Genomic DNA, 24962 nt, shown 5'->3' on the forward strand with positions numbered 1-24962 from the left:
TCCAAAGGAAAAGGGGACCCAGCGGTAATATAAAAGTTTACCTTTATTCTCACATCAATTAAAATCCAAAGACAGGTTCACAAGGTATCCAGTATAAAGTCTACGCGTTTTGGGGCTAGGCCGTATTCACAACTGCTTAAAAACACACTAGCAATCATCACCTTTAAAATGGGAGTTATACACACTCATTGGTTAAAAGGAGATACACCCCCTTATCAAAGTTAACCCATTAGATGCCTAAATGTTTATTTCAATTATTTACTCCAAAATCCATTCTTAGGCTAAGCATTACTATATACATTTTCATAAATAAATCATGGATATCTAGATATCCTATAGGGGGCGCACCAGAAAAAAGGGTGATCGTGGAAAAACAATTAATATTGTCATGTGCCAAGTAATACTTGTTCGTAGAGAAATATGTATGACAAATATATGTGTGTTTTTAAAAAAATCAAAATAATGATATATATCGCAAGTCAAGAGTTGATACATTTGTATCACAAGGATAATTGTACCAATCTCGTAATATCTCGAAAGTTCCCCAAAGTTGGCAGAAAAGACAAAAGACTGTAATCCAACGATTGATGTGAATTGAAGAGGCCGCTCAACTTTAAAAACCCTGGTGTAATAGGTGATCTGTAAAAATTAGAAGAGAGGAAAGGGGCGCCTCATAGTGTATTTCAGAATGCCAGTGTGCAGAAGGTAAATGCAAATATGCTCACCAGATAGATGGCACCGTACTTTAACCGGTGCTTAAAGGCAGGCTAACACTTTGCAGCGGCTAGCTCACTGACGATGGAGATGTTGTGTTCCTTTGCGTTTGTCTCAGCTTCAATCTCAAGAGAACTCCAACAGTCTCCTAACGAGCAGCAGGGTGCGGTGAATTACCAATACTAAACCAAGTCAGTGTAAAAGACAACTTCCCAAATAAAAGGATAAAAACAATCTTTTTATTTTTTATTTTGCAACGCGTTTCTCGACCACATGCACTGTTCGTTTCTTCAGGCAATAAAATGGATAAAAACAGTAACAATTTACATCTTTAAATACATCTGGTATATTTAAGACAGAAAGTTGTACTTTTAAAATAGCCAATTGAATACATTGTTTCAGTCACATGTAATTGTTTACATTGTGTTAGACATCAATTAGCTGAAATGTTAGCTCTTTATATTCCAACATCACACACGAATTAGGCATTAAGGCTGTGTCCAGAAATCGTTCATTTTGGAAAGCATTAATTACATTCTAAAACATAATTATTTTATTTTTCAAGATCTTTTTTATTTACAGATCAGGTGTATGGCCATGGGGACCAGGTTCGCCCCAAGTTTTGCCAACCTGTTTATGTTTTTTTTTTAAAGAAAAGTACATCTACCAGTGCAATTTTGGGGTGAACCTGGTCTACTATGGCCGATACATTGATGATCTGATTTTCATTTGGGAGGGGGACATAGTATCAGCCAACCAACTAATTTCTCATTCGAATCATAACACCATGGGTTTATCTTTCACTGCAAACATACAGACAAAATCAATTGAATATCTTGACCTCATTTTGAGTTGGGGGGGACACAAACATCATAGAATCCAAAACATACTTTAAAGACGTGGACAGTAACAGCTTTCTAGATTTTAAGAGTAACCACCACAAAGGCTGGATTTGCAATATCCCCTTCAATCAATTTAGAAGGATTAGCAGAAATTGCACCAAATTGGAAACCTTTTTTAAACAAAGTCAAACACTGTATCAAAGATTTTTAGACAATGGTTATCCAATACATTTAAAGATGTAAATTGTTACTGTTTTTATCCGTTTTATTGCCTGAAGAAACGACAAGTGCATGTGGTCGAGAAACGCGTTGCAAAAGTAAAAATAAAAAGATTGTTTTTATCCTTTTGTTTGGGAAGTTGTCTTTTACACTGACTTGGTTCAGTATTGGTAATTCACCGCACCCTGCTGCTCGTTAAGAGACCGCTGGAGGTCTCTCGAGATTGCAACTGAGACACACACAAAGGAACACAACATCTCCATCGTCAGTTAACTACCCACTGCAAAGTGCTAGCCTGCCTTTAAGCACCGGTCAAAGTACGGTGCCATCTATCTGGTGAACATATTTGCATTTACCTTCTGCACACTGGCATTCTGAAATACACTATGAGGCGCCCCTTTCCTCTCTTCTAACATTTTCATAAATAACTATCCACACATTGAAAAAAGTGGTATTATATTGCAAAATAATTTGCACATATGTGTGGAAGATATAAAATAGAAATTAGATGATAGTCATATAACATGTCTAGTATATATATATATATATATATATATATATATATATATATAACACACAATGTGAATCCGCCCTCCATGAGCCAACCAACTAAAGGTTCTGTGTAGTAAACAATCTTCAATAAAACAGGAAACCAGCCAGGATTTTTTAAAAAACAGGGGTCAAAATTTATTGATGTTTCGGGGAGTAAACCTCCCCTTCCTCAGAACATAAAGTGTACAAGCACACTGCAGCTTAAATAAGCAAGCAAATACAAACACACCTCCCACTTCCTGTTCAGAAAGAGCGCCAAAAACACACTACTTCCGGTTTAACATGCATGACCCGGAAGTGCTTAATCAAATTATTCCAGTGTACATATCATAGTAACAATAATGCCATAAAAATAATAAAAATAAATGCCCACACACTGTGTATACATTCTGTGTCTCTTCATTGTATCCTTAACATATTATAACATTCTCATCACATATAAACATCGTAAACCATAGTGTACATCATGACGATGTGTGTTTATCCACACCCGGAAGTTACACAACCACTTCCGGTATGCCGTGACTAACATTCTCTGTGCCTTACTTCTAATTAGCATTTTAATCAAATGAGCACGCCACTGGGTAACAGCGAAACATTCAATAGCTGCAATAAGATTGATCTTGATCGACCACATCCCCAAACCAACGAGAGGAGGGGACAGAAACAAATTACTGCTGAGACGGGAGGCTTAGAGGATGTTCCGATTGGGGACTTTACATCCGAAAGGACTGAACTCTCCACCAGACTATAGTGCTCTGATATAATATGATGGTGTTTGTGGAAGTGAGAGGGCTGATGTTCTCTGTTTGTGTTGGTGATTGCTGTCACCTGTAGGTTGTGTACGGTGACCACCGTGTACACTCTCCCACCGGAGGGTGGGTTAGTGTGCTGGAGTGGATTGAGGGGCGAGTGGGGGACGACAGGGATCACATTGTGGCACATGCCGTTCCCCTTTGTCTTTCTGCCTGAGACCTGCATGAAGGGTGGCGGTTGTTAACTATACGCATGGGGACAGCCTGGGTTTTCTCATCTCTAGCAACAGTGCATTACAGTGGTATTAATGTATAAGGGCATTCGGATGTATGGAAACAAAGTACATATGAAACATATGGTTATCAAATATATGTCTGGTAAACACATGTAACTATAGGTGTAAACCAATACTTAAGTGCATTATGTAGACTAAGGTAGATAAATATGTACACAGTGTGTCATTGGGACACAGGTAGATGTGTAATAGCTCATAGTGAATATTTAATTCACATGGTATGGGGCTGACTAAGGTTCCTATGTATAGATTGGCTTTTTGTTTTATCACTATGGTTGCAGCTAAACACCCTGTTTGTATGAGTGAAATGTAAGGTACCTGTTCAGGCTATGATATATCTAATTAACACTACATGACATGCTTAACATTGTAACACGAGCGATGCATAATGACCGGAACCGGAGGTGATGTAACTTCCGGTAGCGGTCACAGGACACATAAGCGTAGGAGAACACAGAGGTAGGCATCAACGATGCGAGCGTGGTCTATTACGAGAATCATGACCCTATTGACACATAGATTAGATCACAGTTAGGCACCACATTTGATTAACACACTAATTAGAAGTAAGGCACAGAGAATGTTAGTCACGGCATACCGGAAGTGGTTTTGTTACTTCCGGGTGTTGATAAACACACATCGTCATGATGTACACTATGGTTTACGATGTTTATATGTGATGAGAATGTTATAATATGTTAAGGATAAAATGAAGAGACACAGAATGTATACACAGTGTGTGGGCATTTATTTTTATTATTTTTATGGCACTATTGTTACTATGATATGTACACTGGAATAATTTGATTAAGCACTTCCGGGTCATGCATGTTAAACCGGAAGTAGTGTGTTTTTGGCGCTCTTTCTGAACAGGAAGTGGGAGGTGTGTTTGTATTTGCTTGCTTATTTAAGCTGCAGTGTGCTTGTACACTTTATGTTCTGAGGAAGGGGAGGTTTACTCCCCGAAACGTCAATAAATTTTGACTCGTTTTTGAAAAAATCCTGGCTGGTTTCCTGTTTTATTGAAGATTTTTTTTTATATATATATATATATATATATGGAACCCATTAGGTACACATTATATCATCCCATTTATCTCTACCTGTGAATGTTAATACAGTTAAGTATTTGGAAATTGAATGCTCATGCACCAGAACAAGGGTAAGACTTATCTAGATTGTAAGATCCCACAGGAATATGGCCCTCAATTCCCCCTATGTTTGTCTATAAAATGTTAACTTTTATTGTATTGTTTCTCCGTTGTACTTTTATCCTTGTACCCATGGGCAGCGCTGCAGAATCTGTTGGCGCTTTATAATTAAAGAATAATAATAATAATAAATGCCCCATATCTACATATCCCTCTGTTTTAAAAATAAAAAGGATTCTATAAGATACATCTTCAGTATTACAAGGTTCCTCATGGATTGTTCTAAAGACAACTTTTAACCTTGGGAAATATAACACTCAGTAAAATAAGCTGATGTTTTCTCTCCATACCAGCGAGCTATTGAGAATAGGCCCTAATTAAATTGACCACAGATTGAGCAGGTCTACTTACATATGTACATGTGGAGGCTGGAACCTGCTTTGGTTAATATTGTAATGTGTAAAAGCCTGTGTGGGATTTGAGCTGTACTCGTCCACTGCCACTGTAACTTTGCCTTGGGAGGGGATTCCATGAGCCATGCTTCCTTCATATAGACATTAACCAATCACGATATTCAGGAACCACAGACAGGGTTGTTCATCATGCTTCGGCCCACTGCTAAATCCAGGGATGTATTCATTAACACCGTAAATGTCTGGAAAAAGGAATAGAAAAACAAAACAACATTTTTAATATTATTCAAGTAAATTATTTTTGGTCTTTACTGTCCCTTTAAGGGACACTCAAGTCAAAATGAAACGGTCATGATTCAGATAGAGTCTGCAATTTTAAGCAACTTTCCAATTTAGTTCAATTAACAAAATGTGCACAGTCTTTTTATATTTACACTTTTTGAGTCACCATCTCCTACTGAGCATGTGCAAGAATTCACAGAATATACTCATATGCAAATTGTGATTGGCTGATGGCTGTTACATGATAAAGCAGGAGTGGAAATAGACAGAACTTTTAAATGTATCAGAACAAAATCTACTACTCATTTGAAGTTCAGACTAAGTGCTATTGGGCTCGATTTATCAAGCTGTTCACCGCATTACGACTGCAGGGTCTCACAAGAGAACCTGTAGTCAGTATTTATCAAGCAGCGGTCATCAGGCTGCTTCCTATCCTTTTCTCCACCTCTTAGGTGGAGAATTTCAATCTCCCCGGTCTCGTCCGACCGGGGAGATTGACAGCTCCTGCCCGCGCGTGTGCAGTGGGCGGTGTTGCACAAGAGTGCAAAATAGCGCTCTTGTGCAATGCTGAATTCCAATGAAATTCTGCCCAACAGAGGCCAGCTTCGGCGGACAGGGGCACATATGTACAGCCCTGTCCACTGTCGCTTGATTTTACCATTCATTTGTTGATTATGAGAATTTGTTGAATTTGCTGGCCCGTTACAACATTACTACAGCTGAATTGTAAGAATAATTCCACTGCCACGTGATATATTAACATTCTACACTGTAATACTAGGTCAATGAGATACAAAGAGTTTAACCGTATTTAACCCCTTTGCTGCTAAAATACATCACACCCCTATGTTGGGGCTTTTTAAGGTATTTGCCACTCGTTGCATTTACACACAAAAAAATCAACTATTTTTGTGAGGTAATTGCACATATCATGCACTGTTTTTTCACAGCATACTAAGAATATTTAGAAAATAATTTTAGTTTGCAAAAATACCCTAACATGAGAAAACATCACTCATTTACAGTATGTATCGTTTTCTATGGAATCTGTGGTATCGCCACCTACACTGAACAAATTAATACTGGAGTATAGGCTATTGAATAGCCTAAGTATACACAGCCAGCAGAAGAGATTACTTACACTCTCAGTGGGATGCAGGATAGTTAATTAATACAATGATCATTTTCCATTGTTCTCTCTATGTATTGAGCTTTGATGTTCCAGCCAAATAAAAGATAAGGAAGCAAATCTGTTTACACAAACTTAGAACATAATGAGTTCAACCCATTGTAATAGGCTGTGGTTTCAAAGCACAAAATCAGCTACTTCATATATACAAATAAGCATTAAAATTGAATTTCTCAAATATTTTATACTCTGCAGTTGGTATAACAAGTCATTTAAAATACATTCATGGAAAACAATTTTGCAGTGTACTATCCCTTTAAGGGGAGTGTTAGGTAAACATTAACCCCTGGCACTGCAACATGTACTACAGAGATGATATATTGCAATTGGATACAACTTGATTTTACAAATATATATAAAAAGATTTCTTGTGTGAACAAATTCTCCAAAGCAAAAAAATGAAAAGAAATGCATAATGGTTACTACAAAAAAACAATATTTAATAATTTCACAGACAAAGCAAGAATAATGACTATAAATGCAACATAAACAAACTGAATCAAAATGTTCAAGAGCTTGACATGCACACAGACTCCTAGATAAGGATTATGAGTCTTAATCTGCTAAATGCTACATTTAAAAAGATATAGTTGTGGTTAAAAACATATCAGGGTTATCGATACTAATTTCCTGTAAATTTCTATATAGTATAATAATCTAATATAGCTATCTTTCTTCAGACATGTGTATTTTAAAGATATAGGAAACAGAGAAGAACTATATAGTCCTGTAGATCTTACTTCTACATATGTATCCATATGTGTTCCTGTGGATGCACACTGATAGCCAGCAAGTAATTATTTCCTAAATATTTTAAACACTAATGGCTAGATTTAGAGTTTGGCGGCCAAAGGGGTGCGTTAGCTACGCGTGCTTTTTTTCTCCCGCACCTTTTAAATACTGCTGGTATTTAGAGTTCACAGAATGGCTGGGTTTTCAGTGCGTTAGGCTCCAAAAAGGGAGCGTAGAGCATAATTTAACGCCACTGCAACTCTAGATACCAGCGGTGCTTACGGACGCGGCCAGCTTCAAAAACGTGCTCGTGCACGATTCCCCCATAGAAAACAATGGGGCTGTTTGAGCTGAAAAAAACCCTGCAAAAAAGCCGCGTTCAGCTCCTAACGCAGCCCCATTGTTTCCTATGGGGAAACACTTCCTACGTCTGCACCTAACACCCTAACATGTACCCCGAGTCTAAACACCCCTAGCATTACACTTATTAACCCCTAATCTGCCGCCCCGCTATCGCTGACCCTGCATATTATTTTTAACCCCTAATCTGCCGCTCCGTAAACCGCCGCTACCTACATTATCCCGGTGTACCCCTAATCTGCTGCCCCTAACACCGCCGACTCCTATATTATATTTATTAACCCCTAATCTGCCCCCCTCAACGTCGCCTCCACCTGCCTACACTTATTAATCCCTAATCTGCCGAGCGGACCGCACCGCTACTATAATAAAGTTATTAACCCCTAATCCGGTTCACTCCCGCCTCAATAGCCCAATAACCCTATAATAAATAGTATTAACCCCTAATCTGCCCTCCCTAACATCGTCGACACCTAACTTCAATTATTAACCCCTAATCTGCCGACCGAATCTCGCCGCTACTGTAATAAATGGATTAACCCCTAAAGCTAAGTCTAACCCTAACACCCCCTAAGTTAAATATAATTCAAATCTAACAAAATAAATTAACTCTTATTAAATAAATTATTCCTATTTAAAGCTAAATACTTACCTGTAAAATAAACCCTAATATAGCTACAATATAAATTATAATTATATTATAGCTATTTTAGGATTTATATTTATTTTACAGGTAACTTTGTATTTATTTTAACCAGGTACAATAGCTATTAAATAGTTAAGAAGTATTTAATAGTTACCTAGTTAAAATAATTACAAAATTACCTGTAAAATAAATCCTAACCTAAGTTACAATTAAACCTAACACTACACTATCAATAAATTAATTAAATAAAATACCTATATTTATCTACAATTAAATCTAACACTACACTATCAATAAATTAATTAAATACAATATCTACAAATAAATACAATGAAATAAACTAACTAAAGTACAAAAAATAAAAAAGAACTAAGTTAAAAAAAATAAAAAAATATTTACAAACATTAGAAAAATATTACAACAATTTTAAACTAATTACACCTACTCTAAGCCCCCTTATAAAATAACAAAGCCCCCCAAAATAAAAAAAATGCCCTACCCTATTCTAAATTAAAAAAGTTCAAAGCTCTTTTACCTTACCAGTCCTGAAAAGGGCCCTTTGTGGGGCATGCCCCAAAGAATTCAGCTCTTTTGCCTGTAAAAAAAACACATACAATACCCCCCCAACATTACAACCCACCACCCACATACCCCTAATCTAACCCAAACCCCCCTTAAATAAACCTAACACTAAGCCCCTGAAGATCTTCCTACCTTATCTTCACCATGCCAGGTTCACCGATCCGTCCTCGGTAGTCTTGATCCAAGCCTCGGAAGTGTTGATCCAAGCCCAAGCGGGGGGCTGAAGAGTGACGTCCATCCTCGGGCTGAAGTCTGGATCCAAGCGGCGGCTGAAGAAATCCATCATCGGGCTGAAGTCGGAAGTCCATCATCGGGATGAAGTCTTCTATCAAGCAGCATCTTCAATCTTCTTTCTTCCGGAGCGGAGCGGAGCCATCTTCTTCCCAGCCGACGTAGATCCATCCTCTTCTAACGAAGCCTACTAGCCAAATGACGGTTCCTTTAAATGACGTCATCCAAGATGGCGTCCGTCGAATTCCGATTGGCTGATAGGATTCTATCAGCCAATCGGAATTAAGGTAGGAAAATTCTGATTGGCTGATGGAATTAGCCAATCAGATTGAGCTTGCATTCTATTGGCTGATCGGAACAGCCAATAGAATGCGAGCTCAATCTGATTGGCTGATCGGATCAGCCAATCGGATTGAACTTGAATCTGATTGGCTGATTCCATCAGCCAATCAGAATTTTCCTACCTTAATTCCGATTGGCTGATAGAATCCTATCAGCCAATCGGAATTCGACGGACGCCATCTTGGATGACGTCATTTAAAGGAACCGTCATTTGGCTAGTAGGCGTCGTTAGAAGAGGATGGATCCGCGTCGGCTGGGAAGAAGATGGCTCCGCTCCGCTCCGGAAGAAAAAAGATTGAAGATGCTGCTTGATAGAAGACTTCATCCCGATGATGGACTTCCGACTTCAGCCCGATGATGGATTTCTTCAGCCGCCGCTTGGATCCAGACTTCAGCCCGAGGATGGACGTCACTCTTCAGCCCCCCGCTTGGGCTTGGATCAACACTTCCGAGGCTTGGATCAAGACTTCTGAGGACGGATCGGTGAACCTGGCATGGTGAAGATAAGGTAGGAAGATCTTCAGGGGCTTAGTGTTAGGTTTATTTAAGGGGGGTTTGGGTTAGATTAGGGGTATGTGGGTGGTGGGTTGTAATGTTGGTGGGGGTTATTGTATGTGGGTTTTTTTACAGGCAAAAGAGCTGAATTCTTTGGGGCATGCCCCGCAAAGGGCCCTGTTCAGGGCTGGTAAGGTAAAAGAGCTTTGAACTTTTTTAATTTAGAATAGGGTAGGGTATTTTTTTATTTTGGGGGGCTTTGTTATTTTATTAGGGGGCTTAGAGTAGGTGTAATTAGTTTAAAATTGTTGTAATATTTTTCTAATGTTTGTAAATATTTTTTTATTTTTTGTAACTTAGTTCTTTTTTATTTTTTGTACTTTAGTTAGTTTATTTAATTGTAGTTATTTGTAGGTATTTTATTTAATTAATTTATTGATAGTGTAGTGTTAGGTTTAATTGTAACTTAGGTTAGGATTTATTTTACAGGTAATTTTGTAATTATTTTAACTAGGTAACTATTAAATAGTTCTTAACTATTTAATAGCTATTGTACCTGGTTAAAATAAATACAAAGTTGCCTGTAAAATAAATATTAATCCTAAAATAGCTACAATATAATTATTATTTATATTGTAGCTATATTAGGGTTTATTTTACAGGTAAGTATTTAGCTTTAAATAGGAATAATTTATTTAATAAGAGTTAATTTATTTCGTTAGAATAAAATTATATTTAACTTAGGGGGGTGTTAGGGTTAGAATTAGCTTTAGGGGTTAAAAAATTTATTAGAGTAGCGGTGAGATCGGCAGATTAGGGGTTAATACTTGAAGTTAGGTGTCGGCGATGTTAGGGAGGGCAGATTAGGGGTTAATACTATTTATTATAGGGTTAATGAGGCGGATTAGGGGTTAATAACTTTATATTAAAAGCGCTCAGGTCTGCTCGGCAGATTAGGGGTTAATAAGTGTAGGCAGGTGGAGGCGACGTTGAGGGGGGCAGATTAGGGGTTAATAAATATAATATAGGGGTCGGCGGTGTTAGGGGCAGCAGATTAGGGGTTCATAGGGATAATGTAGGTGGCAGCGGTGTGCGGTCGGCAGATTAGGGGTTAAAAAATTCTAATAGAGTGGCGGCGATGTGGGGGGACCTCGGTTTAGGGGTACATAGGTAGTTTATGGGTGTTAGTGTACTTTAGAGCACAGTAGTTAAGAGCTTTATAAACCGGCGTTAGCCCAGAAAGCTCTTAACTACTGACTTTTTTCTGCGGCTGGAGTTTTGTTGTTAGATTTCTAACGCTCACTTCAGACACGATTCTAAATACCGGCGTTAGAAAGATCCCATTGAAAAGATAGGATACGCAATTGACGTAAGGGGATCTGCGGTATGGAAAAGTTGCGGCTGGAAAGTGAGCGTTAGACTCTTTAATGACTGGCTCCAAATACCAGAGGGCGGTAAAAACCAGCGTTAGGAGCCTCTAACGCTGGTTTTGACGGCTACCGCCCAACTCTAAATCTAGGCCATATTGTCCCATATGTAGCATCAGTTCACCTTAAAGGGCCATAATACCCAAATGTTTAAACACTTGAAAGTGATGCAGTATAGCTGTAAAAAGCTGACTTGAAAATATCAACTGAACTTCTCTATGTAAAAAAGAAAGATATTTTGCCTCAAAAGTTTCTCAATTTCTCAGCCACATCCCATTGTAAAGGACTTCTAAGCAACAAATCAGTATGTCTGTCCCAGGACAGCGGAAGGAGCGAGCTTTCGTGCCCACTCATCTTATTTCCCTATTCAGTTCATGACCTCAGCACTGCTGGGGCGCGATCCGATATGCAGCGTAGTTTGCGGCGCAAGTGAGGGAACCCCCGCCGCCCGCAGTTTCAGCTCACAACTCGAGCTATCCTTTATATGGCGCCGTAAGATGCTAAAGTGCCGTAAGTCTGACAAACCATCGATGTCCAGAAATCTGCGTAAGTACAAATTTCTGGAGTCGCCAGTGACTTACGGCACTTTAGAAACTGCCGGCGCCTACAAAACCTTACTAAAGTATGAAATCACCCGCACTGTCTAACACGCCTCCCAAACATAGCCCGACACGTCTAACCCTCTATCCGTTATCCCACCCTCACTATCCTAACAATAAAAAAAGATATTATAACCCCTAAACCGCCGCTCCCGGACCCCGCCGCCACCTAATAAAGTTATTAACCCCTAAACTGCCGCTCCAGGACCCCGCCGCCACCTAATAAAGTTATTAACCCCTAAACCGCCGCTCCCGGACCCCGCCGCCACCTAATAAAGTTATTAACCCTTAAACCGCCGCTCCCGGACCCCGCCGCCAGCTATATTAAATCTATAACCCCCTAATGTGAGCCCCTACCCCGCCGCAATCTACCTTACCTACCCACTAAAGTGAGCCCCTTACACCGCCGCCATCTACCTTACCTACCCCCTAAAGTGAGCCCCTACCCCGCCGCCATCTATTTTAAAATGATTAACCCCTAATTTAATCCCTCTACACCGCCACCTAATAAAGTTATAAACCCCAAAACGCCGCTCCCGGACCCCGCCGCCACCTAATAAGGTTATTAACCCCTAAACCGCCGCTCCCGGACCCCGCCGCCAGCTATATTAAATCTATAACCCCCTAATGTGAGCCCCTACCCCGCCGCAATCTACCTTACCTACCCACTAAAGTGAGCCCCTTACACCGCCGCCATCTACCTTACCTACCCCCTAAAGTGAGCCCCTACCCCGCCGCCATCTATTTTAAAATGATTAACCCCTAATTTAATCCCCCTACACTGCCGATACCTATATTAAATTATTTAATCCCTAATCTAATCCCCCTACCCCGCCGCCACCTATATTAAATTATTTAACCCCTAATCTAATCCCCCTACCCCGCCGCCACCTATATTAAATTATTTAACCCCTAATCTAATCCCCCTACCCTGCCGCCACCTATATTAAATTATTTAACCCCTAATCTAATCCCCCTACTCCGCCGCCAGCTATATTAAATTATTTAACCCCCTAAAATACTAAACTATCCCTACCACTAAACCTAAGTCTAACCCTACAAATAGCCCTGAAAAGGGCTTTTTGCGTGGCATTACCCCAAAGTAAACAGCTCTATTGCCAGCCCTTAAAAGGGCTTTTTGCTGGGCTTTGCCCCAAAGTAATCAGCTCTTTTACCAGCCCTTAAAAGGGCTTTTGGCGGGGCTTTGTCACAAAGTAAACTGCTCTTTTGCATCTAATCTAAATCCCCCTACACCGCCGCCACCTATAATAAATGTATTACCCCCTAATCTAATCCCCCTACACCGCGGCCACCTATATTAAACACATTAACCCCTAATCTAATCCCCCTACACTGCCGCCAGCTATATTAACTATATTAACCCTAATTATATTAGGGTTAATATAGTTAATATAGTTATTATAATATATATATATTAACTATATTAAAACTAATTATATTAGGGTTAATATAGTTAATATCATTATTATATTATATATATATTAAGTATAATAACTCTAACATCCCTAACTAAACTCTTATTAAAATAAATCTAATATTAATATTATTAATTAAAATATTCCTATTTAAATCTAAATAATTACCTATAAAATAAACCCTAAGATAGCTACAATGTAATTAATAATTACATTGTAGCTATTTTAGGGTTTATATTTATTTTACAGGTAACTTGGTATTTATTTTAACTAGGTACAATAGCTATTAAATAGTTAATAACTATTTAATAGCTACCTAGTTAAAATAATTACCAATTTACCTGTAAAATAAATCATAACCTAAGTTACAAATACACCTACACTATCAATAAATTAAATAAACTACAAATATCTAAACTAAAATACAATTAAATAAACTAAACTAAATTACAAAAAAACCCACTAAATTACAAAAAATAAAAAAAAGATTACAAGATTTTTAAGCTAATTACACCTATTCTAAGCCCCCTAATAAAATAATAAAGCCCCCCAAAATAAAAAAAATTCCCTACCCTATTCTAAATTAAAAAGGTTTGCTCTTTTACCTTACCAGCCCTTAAAAGGGCCTTTTGCGGGGCATGCCCCAAAGAAAACTGCTCTTTTGCCTGAAAAAAACCCACAATACCACCCCCCAACATTACAACCCACCACCCACATACCCCTAATCTAACAAAAACCCCTATTAAATAAACCTAACACTACCCCCCTGAAGATCTCCCTTCCTTGTATTCACCCAGCCGGGCAGAACTCTTCATCCGATCCGGGTGATGCCTTCAATCAAGCGGCAGTGAAGTCTTCTTCCATCCGGGCGATGTCTTCAAGCAAGCGGCAGAGAGTCTTCTTCCATCCGGCGATGTCTTCAAGCAAAGCGGCATCTTCAATCTTCTTTCTTCACTCCTCGGCCGCGGAGCATCCATCCGGCACGACAATTTCCCGACGAATGAGTTCTTTTAAATGACGTCATCCAAGATGGTGTCCGTCGAATTCCGATTGGCTGATAGGATTCTATCAGCCAATCAGAATTAAGGTAGAAAAATCTGATTGGCTGATTCAATCAGCCAATCAGATTCACGTTCAATCCGATTGGCCAATCAGATTCACGTTCAATCCGATTGGCTTGACGGATCGCGGTTGACAGGTAGATAGACATTGCGCATGCGTTAGGTGTTAGGTTTATTTTGTAGCTAATTTAGGGAGTTACGGGGCTCCAATAGACAACGTAAGGCTTACTACGGCTGCTTTTTGTGGCGAGGTGAAAATGGAGTAAGATTTCTCCATTTTCGCCACGTAAGTCCTTACGCTGTATATTGGATACCAAACTGCGCTGGTTTGGTATACCTGCCTATGGCCCAAAAAACTACGGGCGACGGCAGAAATATACAAGCGTAACTTCTAGGTTACGCCATATATAGGATACCAAACCAGCGCAAAATTCAGTGTCGCCGGCATCTGCGGACGACGCTGCATATCGGATCGGGCCCCTGATGCTGATTGGCTGCTGTTCATTTCTTAATTTTTTTTATTTTTTTTTACCTGCAGCTGAGCAACAGCTGAGTATAACTTTTTACACAGAACTAACTCTGCTGAGCTGAGGAGATTGTGAGATAAAATATCTTCCTTTTTTAAATAGAGATGCTCAGGTGATATTTTCCTGTCAGATTTTTACAGTTATACTGCATCAGTTTCAAGGGATTTAGCATATGAGTATGTCCCTTTAACCAAAGAAGAAAATTTAGGATTGTACACCTAAAGTGTTTAATAAAAAATAATAATTCAAAATCAGATAACATTGTTTTTGATACTTTGCACCATCTTGCAGTTTATACAGAACATTCTAAAACTATATTAAAAAAAAAACTCTTTCTATGTATTAAAAGGGGCATTGTACTCAAGTTCATTTATATGGAATTTTATAAAATAAAATTGATTACAAATTTTTTTTAATTGGCAACATTTAAATACATTAAAAAGTATTTGACTGAAAAAGTATAAACTGTTGAAATTATTAAAGCAGTATCAGGTGTGTAATTCCTACTAATTATTATTGGCGGACAGGTACTTACTATGAATTCTCATTGGCTGAAAGATGCAATAAGCATTTGTACCTATCAGACAATGAGCAATAGTGGGATAACCTATCAACCAATGAGCATTAGTAGGAAATACACCTGAGATACTATTGCAAATTAAATATCTTTTACTTCAGTTTTTAGGCACAAAACACACCATGCTTAAAGGGACACTGAACCCAAATTTTTTCTTGCATGATTCAGATAGAGCATGCAATTTTAAGCAACTTTCTAATTTACTCCTATTATCAAATTTTCTTCCTTCTCTTGGTATCTTTATTTGAAATGCAAGAATGTAAGTTTAGATGCCGGCCCATTTTTGGTGAATAACCTGGGTTGTTCTTGCTGAGTGGTGGATAAGCTCATCTACCAATAAAAAAGTGCTGTCCACAGTCCTCAAACAAAAAAGCTTAGATGCCTTCTTTTTCAAATAAAGATAGTAAGTGAACGAAAAAAAATGATAATAGAGTAAATTAGAAAGTTGCTTAAAATTGCATGCTCTATCTGAATCACGAAAGAAAAAAATTTGGGTTTAGTGTCCCTTTAATTGCTGCACTTTCATATGTTTTATGCTTTTCCCCTTCAGCTCATTTTCTATACTCACATTGATTGGTCTATATGCAATTCTAATAAAATATACAGCACACTATGACAATTTATGCTTGTTAGGAACGTACTAAAAAAATCTTCATTTGTGTCTTTGAGAAATGATGGGTTATAATTACCACGCTCTGACATTGCTGACTTGACACTAACTTATTTTAAAGTAAGGTGAAATAGCCAAATCTCCAGCGGTGAGTTTGTATCGCAAACATTAATAAGGATCATTATTGGTAGATTAGCATCTCAGAGTATGTTGCTAAGCAACTCTACCTGATGGTATAAACAATGTTTTATGCATGCTTTACCTGTGTTTGGTTAAATAGGCAGTAAATAATATATAATATAAATAAAATATATATATATAAACTAATTAATGTTCATATATGTCAGACTCCTATATTTAGTTAATGTATTTTCTTCATGATTTTATCCATTTTTGCACATTAACATTTAACAGATTTTGTCCATCTTGGCTACCATACCAAAGTTACCAAAAAACGTATCAACTATTGGAAAATTGGGGGGAAAAAAACCCTGGTATGACATGACATGACTATCTTTCCACAAAGTCGTCTATCCACAAAGCACCAATTTGTGACAGACCGCCCAAACCAAGGTCAACGTTTTGGCTAATTCAATTATATTAAATTACAAATTAAAAATGTCTTTATATTACTATCATAATCTAGTCTGATGACAGCTAAAAATATACAGGTGCCACATGTTACTTAGGCAATTTGGAAATTAAATACAAATATCAAATTGAAAGAAACCCTTTCTGCAATTGCTGTTGATGCATTCTGATTAGAACATTAAAGTACAATAATACAGACATCCCAACTCTCCCTGAAGTTCAGGGAGTCTCCCTGATTGCAATAGCGGCTCCCTGATGCCAGCAAATGGAGTGCAATCTCCCTGAAACTCCAATTACCAATGTGGCCCAAATCCGGAAAAGTGTTTCTTTAAGGAATGCCTTTAGTTGCTGGGATGTTATAGAACCCTCAAAGCATGCACCAATAACCAAAAAGCCCCCACTGATTTTAATAAAATAAAATACAAATACTGCCTTATTTACTGCACGTAATTAAACTTTGTATTCTAAAATATTTAAGCATTCAACAAGCGTACGATCACTGGAAAATAGGTTTGTTGTATGTGGTTGTGCAATAAAGCTACTTTTTTTTAATGTGACCTTAGTGGGGAGCTACTTTAATGATACATCTCTATCTTATTTAGGCTTTCAAGGTGTCCGATATATAACTGGGAGTGGGGGGGTGGGGGGTGGCATCAGAGTAGCGGGTGAAGCCACCTCCCTGAAATGAGCTTTTGAATAATATTGTTTTTCAAAACACAATATTACATTTAAATTGTCTTGATATGAAAGTAAAAATTAAAATACAAATGAAAAGTTAATCAATCTTCTACATGTTTTTCAGATGTGCACAGTTTGCAAGTCATTTCCAAACAACATTGCTCAATTTACAGCCAATCAGAATAAAGTTAATGCAAGCCTGTGTACAAGTCAATTAAAACTGTGTTATTTCAAAAGGCAATTACATTTTTTTTAAATGATGGATTTTTCGTCAAGCTATCGTTACTTAGGCATGACTTGAAATAACTCTCTGACTGAAAGTCAGAGCTTTGAAAATAGGCCGCATAATATTTTTTTATTTACGTAAAATGGTTTACTACTCTGTATTCAACAATAAAACATATTTTCCCCACAAATTCTAGCCTGGCAACAATCAGAAAGGACTACAAAACATTGTTTAACAATCCTCTGCAGCCCAAGAGGTTAAAGAAGAAATATAATAAAGAAAAAATATCTAAAATTTGTTAGAGGCTTTATGTTTGAAAATGTTTTTACAAATCAAATAGAAGCTGAGGAAAACAAACTAAAAATGGTGATATTTCTTGGTCGAGGTCCTAAAAATGGTTAACAAAACCACAAGGCAGCTAAAATGTGTAAGGAGGATAGGTGAGAATTGGCGCTTATATCAACCCTAATGCCAAGTATAGAAGGGTCTCTCTCTAAGCACCCTGAGGAGGATAGTAGAATAATTTAAGCGGATATACTGGCGCTGAAAGCAGGGTAGTACACAAATACAATATACGGGTAACCTAAAAGGGTCTACCTTAGCAGGAATATAATCGTTATAAAGTTAATAAATGGTTATAGCCTAATATATATCTAAGAAAATATATTTAATAGTGTAAAATTACAATACAATCAAGATTAAAAAATCAGTGTTAATAAAATCAGTACATATATACTAAAAAGTAATTAATGGGGCCCTTTAAATTAGTTTGAAAAAACATACAGAAAGGGGAAAGATTAACCACAAATCTATATATATATATATATATATATACTGTGATTGAGGATAGAAGAAAACTATACTCAAATAAATATAAGTATAAAGATGGCAGAGATAATCAAACAGTATAAATGAAAACAAATAGCAATACAAACAGACTTAATAACTGGACGTCCAGCGTAAAAACCAGGGGTTAAAACAGTAATAATCTGGGGTTAAAACAGTATTAACCTGAAAGTGCACTATAGTGAACAAAAACACTCGTGACTAGATGATCATACTAATAGCATTGGATCAAGCTAATGGGCGAGTGAGGTACCTTGCGCTAATCTGTGGAGCACAGATTGAATATTGTTCGTCCTGTACCTCCTCCTGAGGTGGGTGTGTACTCCTAGCGTAGTTCACTTACATCACCCTTTCTGAAAATGTCCAGCTGATTTTGGGAGGAACAGAATGTAAACGATCTCTGGGGTAATAGCAATCCTTTAGATGATGGTAGATAGTAACTTCAAGGCACTCTTATTCTGTGGTGCTTAGTGCAGGTACTAGATCATCTGGCAGTATATTCAATTTGTAGACTGGTGCGCTCCCTCAGAGGGCTGTATTCAAATTCACAGGCCTTGGGGGTAGTGAGCCAGGTGTTGGTAGTTGTCCTGTGTGCTTTTTCAACACAATAGCGATCCTTTCGGCGGCTGTATCAAGTTCACAAGCCTTAAAGGAGTTCAGCTTAGCAGTAGTTCTTCTTGTAGGAAATGAGACACAGTCATCAACCGGTTTCTCCCCTCACTTGGGGCTTTTTCAAGATGTGTTCTCATTGCTGGCAGGTATTCCTTTATAGGGCTATCCTGCATCCTTATTGGTTAGTTCAAAGGGGTGTGTGATCCCAGTTAAGGTGGAATTTGAGTTATATCCCTTAAACTTTTAAGGAGGTATCTTATTGTCTCTTGTAGTTTTTTGGAAATGTCCCGTTGTTAATTTTAGTTTAACAACTAGTATACTAAAAGTACATATTGCTCCGGAAAGGAACAACCATACGTGTAATATGGTCACATCCATGGTGTCAAGTGAAATCAACTTAAAATTATGAGTAAAGTCTGTTCAAGAGTTAGTATTTTTTGGAGTCCTCAATTTGATTAAACACATAGGTAGAGGTAAAAGACATATGTCAGTATTGTACAGGGAATATAAAGTTTTTACAGAGTTTTACATTTGATAGTTACAAACAGAAGTAAATTAGGGACAAAAAGAGAGAGCTGGGGGTTCTCATTGTCTTAGAGTTAAAGTTAAACACATAGGTAAAGAATTTTTCCCATATGTGTATATGATACAGAAAATAGACAGACATTCTAGATATTTCACGTTTGGTGGTTGCATATTGGGGCATACTTATCTGATCAAGAGTCAGTATTGTTTGGGGGATGATAGTATGATTAAACACATAGTTAAAGGTTAAACACATATGTCGATATTTGTTCTCTTTTTGATAAATATTATAAAATCTTACATTTGTACTTGCAAACGGAAGTTAATTATGAAAAAACGGTTCTTAGTGTATTAGGGGTAAAGTTAAACACATAGGTAAAAGTTAAACACATAGGTAAAAGTTAAACACATATGTGTATATGACATTGACAGACTATTCCAAAGTTTTACATTTGGTACTTGCAAACGGAAGTTAGTTATGAAAAACGGTTCTTAGTGTATTAGGGGTAAAATTAAACACATAGGTAAAAATTAAACACATATGTGTATATGACATAAAAAATGTAGACAGACTATTCCAAAGTTTTGCATTTGGTGATTGCATACTTGGGCAAATAATGAAAGGAGGTTCCGATTGTTTTTAAAAGGCATATCTAATAGAGACCCTTAGTGGAAGTTTTAGTCAAACATAAAAGGAGCTACATCAAGTTCTGAGTTTAAGCCTAATGGGTGCAGTGTTTTCATGGTATATATCAGTTCGGCTTCCTTTTTTAGGAGCTTTGTTTCAAAATTCCCTCCTCTCCATTCTGGTTTGACTTTCGAAATCCCCCAGAATTTAAAGTCTTTAAGTCGGTTATTATGGACCTCTCTAAAGTGTCTGTATAGGTGTGTTTCCTTGTTGCCTTTTTCTATGATACAAAGGTGTTCTCTAATTCTTTCGCGGAGTGTTCTAGAGGTCTCTCCTAAATATTGCATATTACAACTACACTGTATGAGGTATATGATTCCTTTATCTGTACATTTGATAGTGTCATTTATATGGTAGGTTATTCCTGTTTGGGTTGACGTATATTCTTTGGTTTTATTTGTGTAGTGGCAGGATCTGCAGCAATGGCAGGGAAAGAAGCCTTTGACTATGTTCCCTAGTAGGTCATGTTGTTTGGACTGATTATTTGTTTTAAACTCGCTGGGGGCCAATGTGCTCTTTAGGTTCTTTGATTTTTTGTATATAAATCTTGGGTTAATAGAGATCTTATCTCCAATAATTGGATCCTCTCTAATTAGGTGCCAATGTTTTTTAATAATACGTTCGATAGTCTTATGGTCCCCATTATAGTTTGTAATGAAAGGGACAGATATATCCTCCGTTTCTTTTATGCCTATAGGATCTTCATGTCTTTTATATTTAAGTAAATCTTTTCTATCTATGTCTTTTATTTTATTGAAATTATCCTGAATTGTTATATCATCATACCCTTTGTCATTAAATTTCTTTATTAGAATTTTAGACTGTTCTTCGTAGTCTATTAGGTTAGTGCAATTTTTTCTAATCCGCAGAAATTGTGCTTTGGGTATATTTTCTTTCCACTTTGAAAGGTGGCAGCTTGTAGCATGAATAAAGTTGTTGGAATCTATTTTCTTAAAGAAAGTTTTGGTATTAAATTGGTCATTGTTGGTTTCAATGTCCAGATCTAGAAACGAAATTTTATGTTTATTTATTTCGTAAGTGAACTGTAATCCCCTGTCATTCTGGTTCATGGAGGAGAAAAGTTCTAATAGTGTTTCTTCAGTGCCTTTCCAGATAATCAGAATGTCGTCAATGTACCGCTTATAGGTCACCAGATACTGCACCAAGCTATTGGTTCCCAAAAATTCGGACTCCCAATCCCCCATAAAAAGATTGGCATAGCTTGGTGCAAATCTGGTGCCCATAGCGGTACCTTTAATCTGTAGATACATCTTTTGATTAAAAGAAAATGTATTGTTTTCAAGAATGAATCTGATGCTGTCTAATAGGAATTCTCTTTGTTCTTTGGATATAGTTTCATCTTTCTTTAGAAACTTTGTAACTGCTTTAACACCTAGATCATGTGCGATATTAGTGTATAAAGATGTTACGTCACATGTAGCTAAAATGATTTCACCGTCAATTTTCAAGTTATCTAGAAGTTGTAGCACTTGTGTTGAATCTTTCAAATATGAGGGTAATTGTTTGACATATTTTTGAAGGAATCTATCTATGTATTGGGACAAGTTGGCGGTGAGTGAGTTTATCCCTGAAATAATCGGGCGACCTGGTGGATTTTTTAAATCTTTATGAATCTTTGGTAAAAAATAAAAAATGGGAATTCTAGCTATGCCAATCTTTTTATGGGGGATTGGGAGTCCGAATTTTTGGGAACCAATAGCTTGGTGCAGTATCTGGTGACCTATAAGCGGTACATTGACGACATTCTGATTATCTGGAAAGGCACTGAAGAAACACTATTAGAACTTTTCTCCTCCATGAACCAGAATGACAGGGGATTACAGTTCACTTACGAAATAAATAAACATAAAATTTCGTTTCTAGATCTGGACATTGAAACCAACAATGACCAATTTAATACCAAAACTTTCTTTAAGAAAATAGATTCCAACAACTTTATTCATGCTACAAGCTGCCACCTTTCAAAGTGGAAAGAAAATATACCCAAAGCACAATTTCTGCGGATTAGAAAAAATTGCACTAACCTAATAGACTACGAAGAACAGTCTAAAATTCTAATAAAGAAATTTAATGACAAAGGGTATGATGATATAACAATTCAGGATAATTTCAATAAAATAAAAGACATAGATAGAAAAGATTTACTTAAATATAAAAGACATGAAGATCCTATAGGCATAAAAGAAACGGAGGATATATCTGTCCCTTTCATTACAAACTATAATGGGGACCATAAGACTATCGAACGTATTATTAAAAAACATTGGCACCTAATTAGAGAGGATCCAATTATTGGAGATAAGATCTCTATTAACCCAAGATTTATATACAAAAAATCAAAGAACCTAAAGAGCACATTGGCCCCCAGCGAGTTTAAAACAAATAATCAGTCCAAACAACATGACCTACTAGGGAACATAGTCAAAGGCTTCTTTCCCTGCCATTGCTGCAGATCCTGCCACTACACAAATAAAACCAAAGAATATACGTCAACCCAAACAGGAATAACCTACCATATAAATGACACTATCAGATGTACAGATAAAGGAATCATATACCTCATACAGTGTAGTTGTAATATGCAATATTTAGGAGAGACCTCTAGAACACTCCGCGAAAGAATTAGAGAACACCTTTGTATCATAGAAAAAGGCAACAAGGAAACACACCTATACAGACACTTTAGAGAGGTCCATAATAACCGACTTAAAGACTTTAAATTCTGGGGGATTTCGAAAGTCAAACCAGAATGGAGAGGAGGGAATTTTGAAACAAAGCTCCTAAAAAAGGAAGCCGAACTGATATATACCATGAAAACACTGCACCCATTAGGCTTAAACTCAGAACTTGATGTAGCTCCTTTTATGTTTGACTAAAACTTCCACTAAGGGTCTCTATTAGATATGCCTTTTAAAAACAATCGGAACCTCCTTTCATTATTTGCCCAAGTATGCAATCACCAAATGCAAAACTTTGGAATAGTCTGTCTACATTTTTTATGTCATATACACATATGTGTTTAATTTTTACCTATGTGTTTAATTTTACCCCTAATACACTAAGAACCGTTTTTCATAACTAACTTCCGTTTGCAAGTACCAAATGTAAAACTTTGGAATAGTCTGTCAATGTCATATACACATATGTGTTTAACTTTTACCTATGTGTTTAACTTTTACCTATGTGTTTAACTTTACCCCTAATACACTAAGAACCGTTTTTTCATAATTAACTTCCGTTTGCAAGTACAAATGTAAGATTTTATAATATTTATCAAAAAGAGAACAAATATCGACATATGTGTTTAACCTTTAACTATGTGTTTAATCATACTATCATCCCCCAAACAATACTGACTCTTGATCAGATAAGTATGCCCCAATATGCAACCACCAAACGTGAAATATCTAGAATGTCTGTCTATTTTCTGTATCATATACACATATGGGAAAAATTCTTTACCTATGTGTTTAACTTTAACTCTAAGACAATGAGAACCCCCAGCTCTCTCTTTTTGTCCCTAATTTACTTCTGTTTGTAACTATCAAATGTAAAACTCTGTAAAAACTTTATATTCCCTGTACAATACTGACATATGTCTTTTACCTCTACCTATGTGTTTAATCAAATTGAGGACTCCAAAAAATACTAACTCTTGAACAGACTTTACTCATAATTTTAAGTTGATTTCACTTGACACCATGGATGTGACCATATTACACGTATGGTTGTTCCTTTCCGGAGCAATATGTACTTTTAGTATACTAGTTGTTAAACTAAAATTAACAACGGGACATTTCCAAAAAACTACAAGAGACAATAAGATACCTCCTTAAAAGTTTAAGGGATATAACTCAAATTCCACCTTAACTGGGATCACACACCCCTTTGAACTAACCAATAAGGATGCAGGATAGCCCTATAAAGGAATACCTGCCAGCAATGAGAACACATCTTGAAAAAGCCCCAAGTGAGGGGAGAAACCGGTTGATGACTGTGTCTCATTTCCTACAAGAAGAACTACTGCTAAGCTGAACTCCTTTAAGGCTTGTGAACTTGATACAGCCGCCGAAAGGATCGCTATTGTGTTGAAAAAGCACACAGGACAACTACCAACACCTGGCTCACTACCCCCAAGGCCTGTGAATTTGAATACAGCCCTCTGAGGGAGCGCACCAGTCTACAAATTGAATATACTGCCAGATGATCTAGTACCTGCACTAAGCACCACAGAATAAGAGTGCCTTGAAGTTACTATCTACCATCATCTAAAGGATTGCTATTACCCCAGAGATCGTTTACATTCTGTTCCTCCCAAAATCAGCTGGACATTTTCAGAAAGGGTGATGTAAGTGAACTACGCTAGGAGTACACACCCACCTCAGGAGGAGGTACAGGACGAACAATATTCAATCTGTGCTCCACAGATTAGCGCAAGGTACCTCACTCGCCCATTAGCTTGATCCAATGCTATTAGTATGATCATCTAGTCACGAGTGTTTTTGTTCACTATAGTGCACTTTCAGGTTAATACTGTTTTAACCCCAGATTATTACTGTTTTAACCCCTGGTTTTTACGCTGGACGTCCAGTTATTAAGTCTGTTTGTATTGCTATTTGTTTTCATTTATACTGTTTGATTATCTCTGCCATCTTTATACTTATATTTATTTGAGTATAGTTTTCTTCTATCCTCAATCACAGTATATATATATATATATATATATATAGATTTGTG

General features: G+C 37.1%; 1 protein-coding gene across 1 annotated transcript in view; it reads right to left on the reverse strand.

Moving 5' to 3' along the window:
- MPPED2 (metallophosphoesterase domain containing 2) overlaps positions 1-24962 on the reverse strand; it is a 422875-nt gene that overhangs the window by 358323 nt on the left and 39590 nt on the right. The window contains exon 2 of the mRNA XM_053720397.1: positions 4941-5184. Within this exon, the coding sequence (XP_053576372.1) occupies positions 4941-5068 (128 nt within the window). The 5' untranslated portion in view covers positions 5069-5184. The remainder of the gene's footprint in view (positions 1-4940; positions 5185-24962) is intronic.

The sequence above is a fragment of the Bombina bombina genome, chromosome 7 (assembly GCF_027579735.1).
Source record: "Bombina bombina isolate aBomBom1 chromosome 7, aBomBom1.pri, whole genome shotgun sequence".
Classification (NCBI taxonomy): Eukaryota; Metazoa; Chordata; class Amphibia; order Anura; family Bombinatoridae; genus Bombina; species Bombina bombina.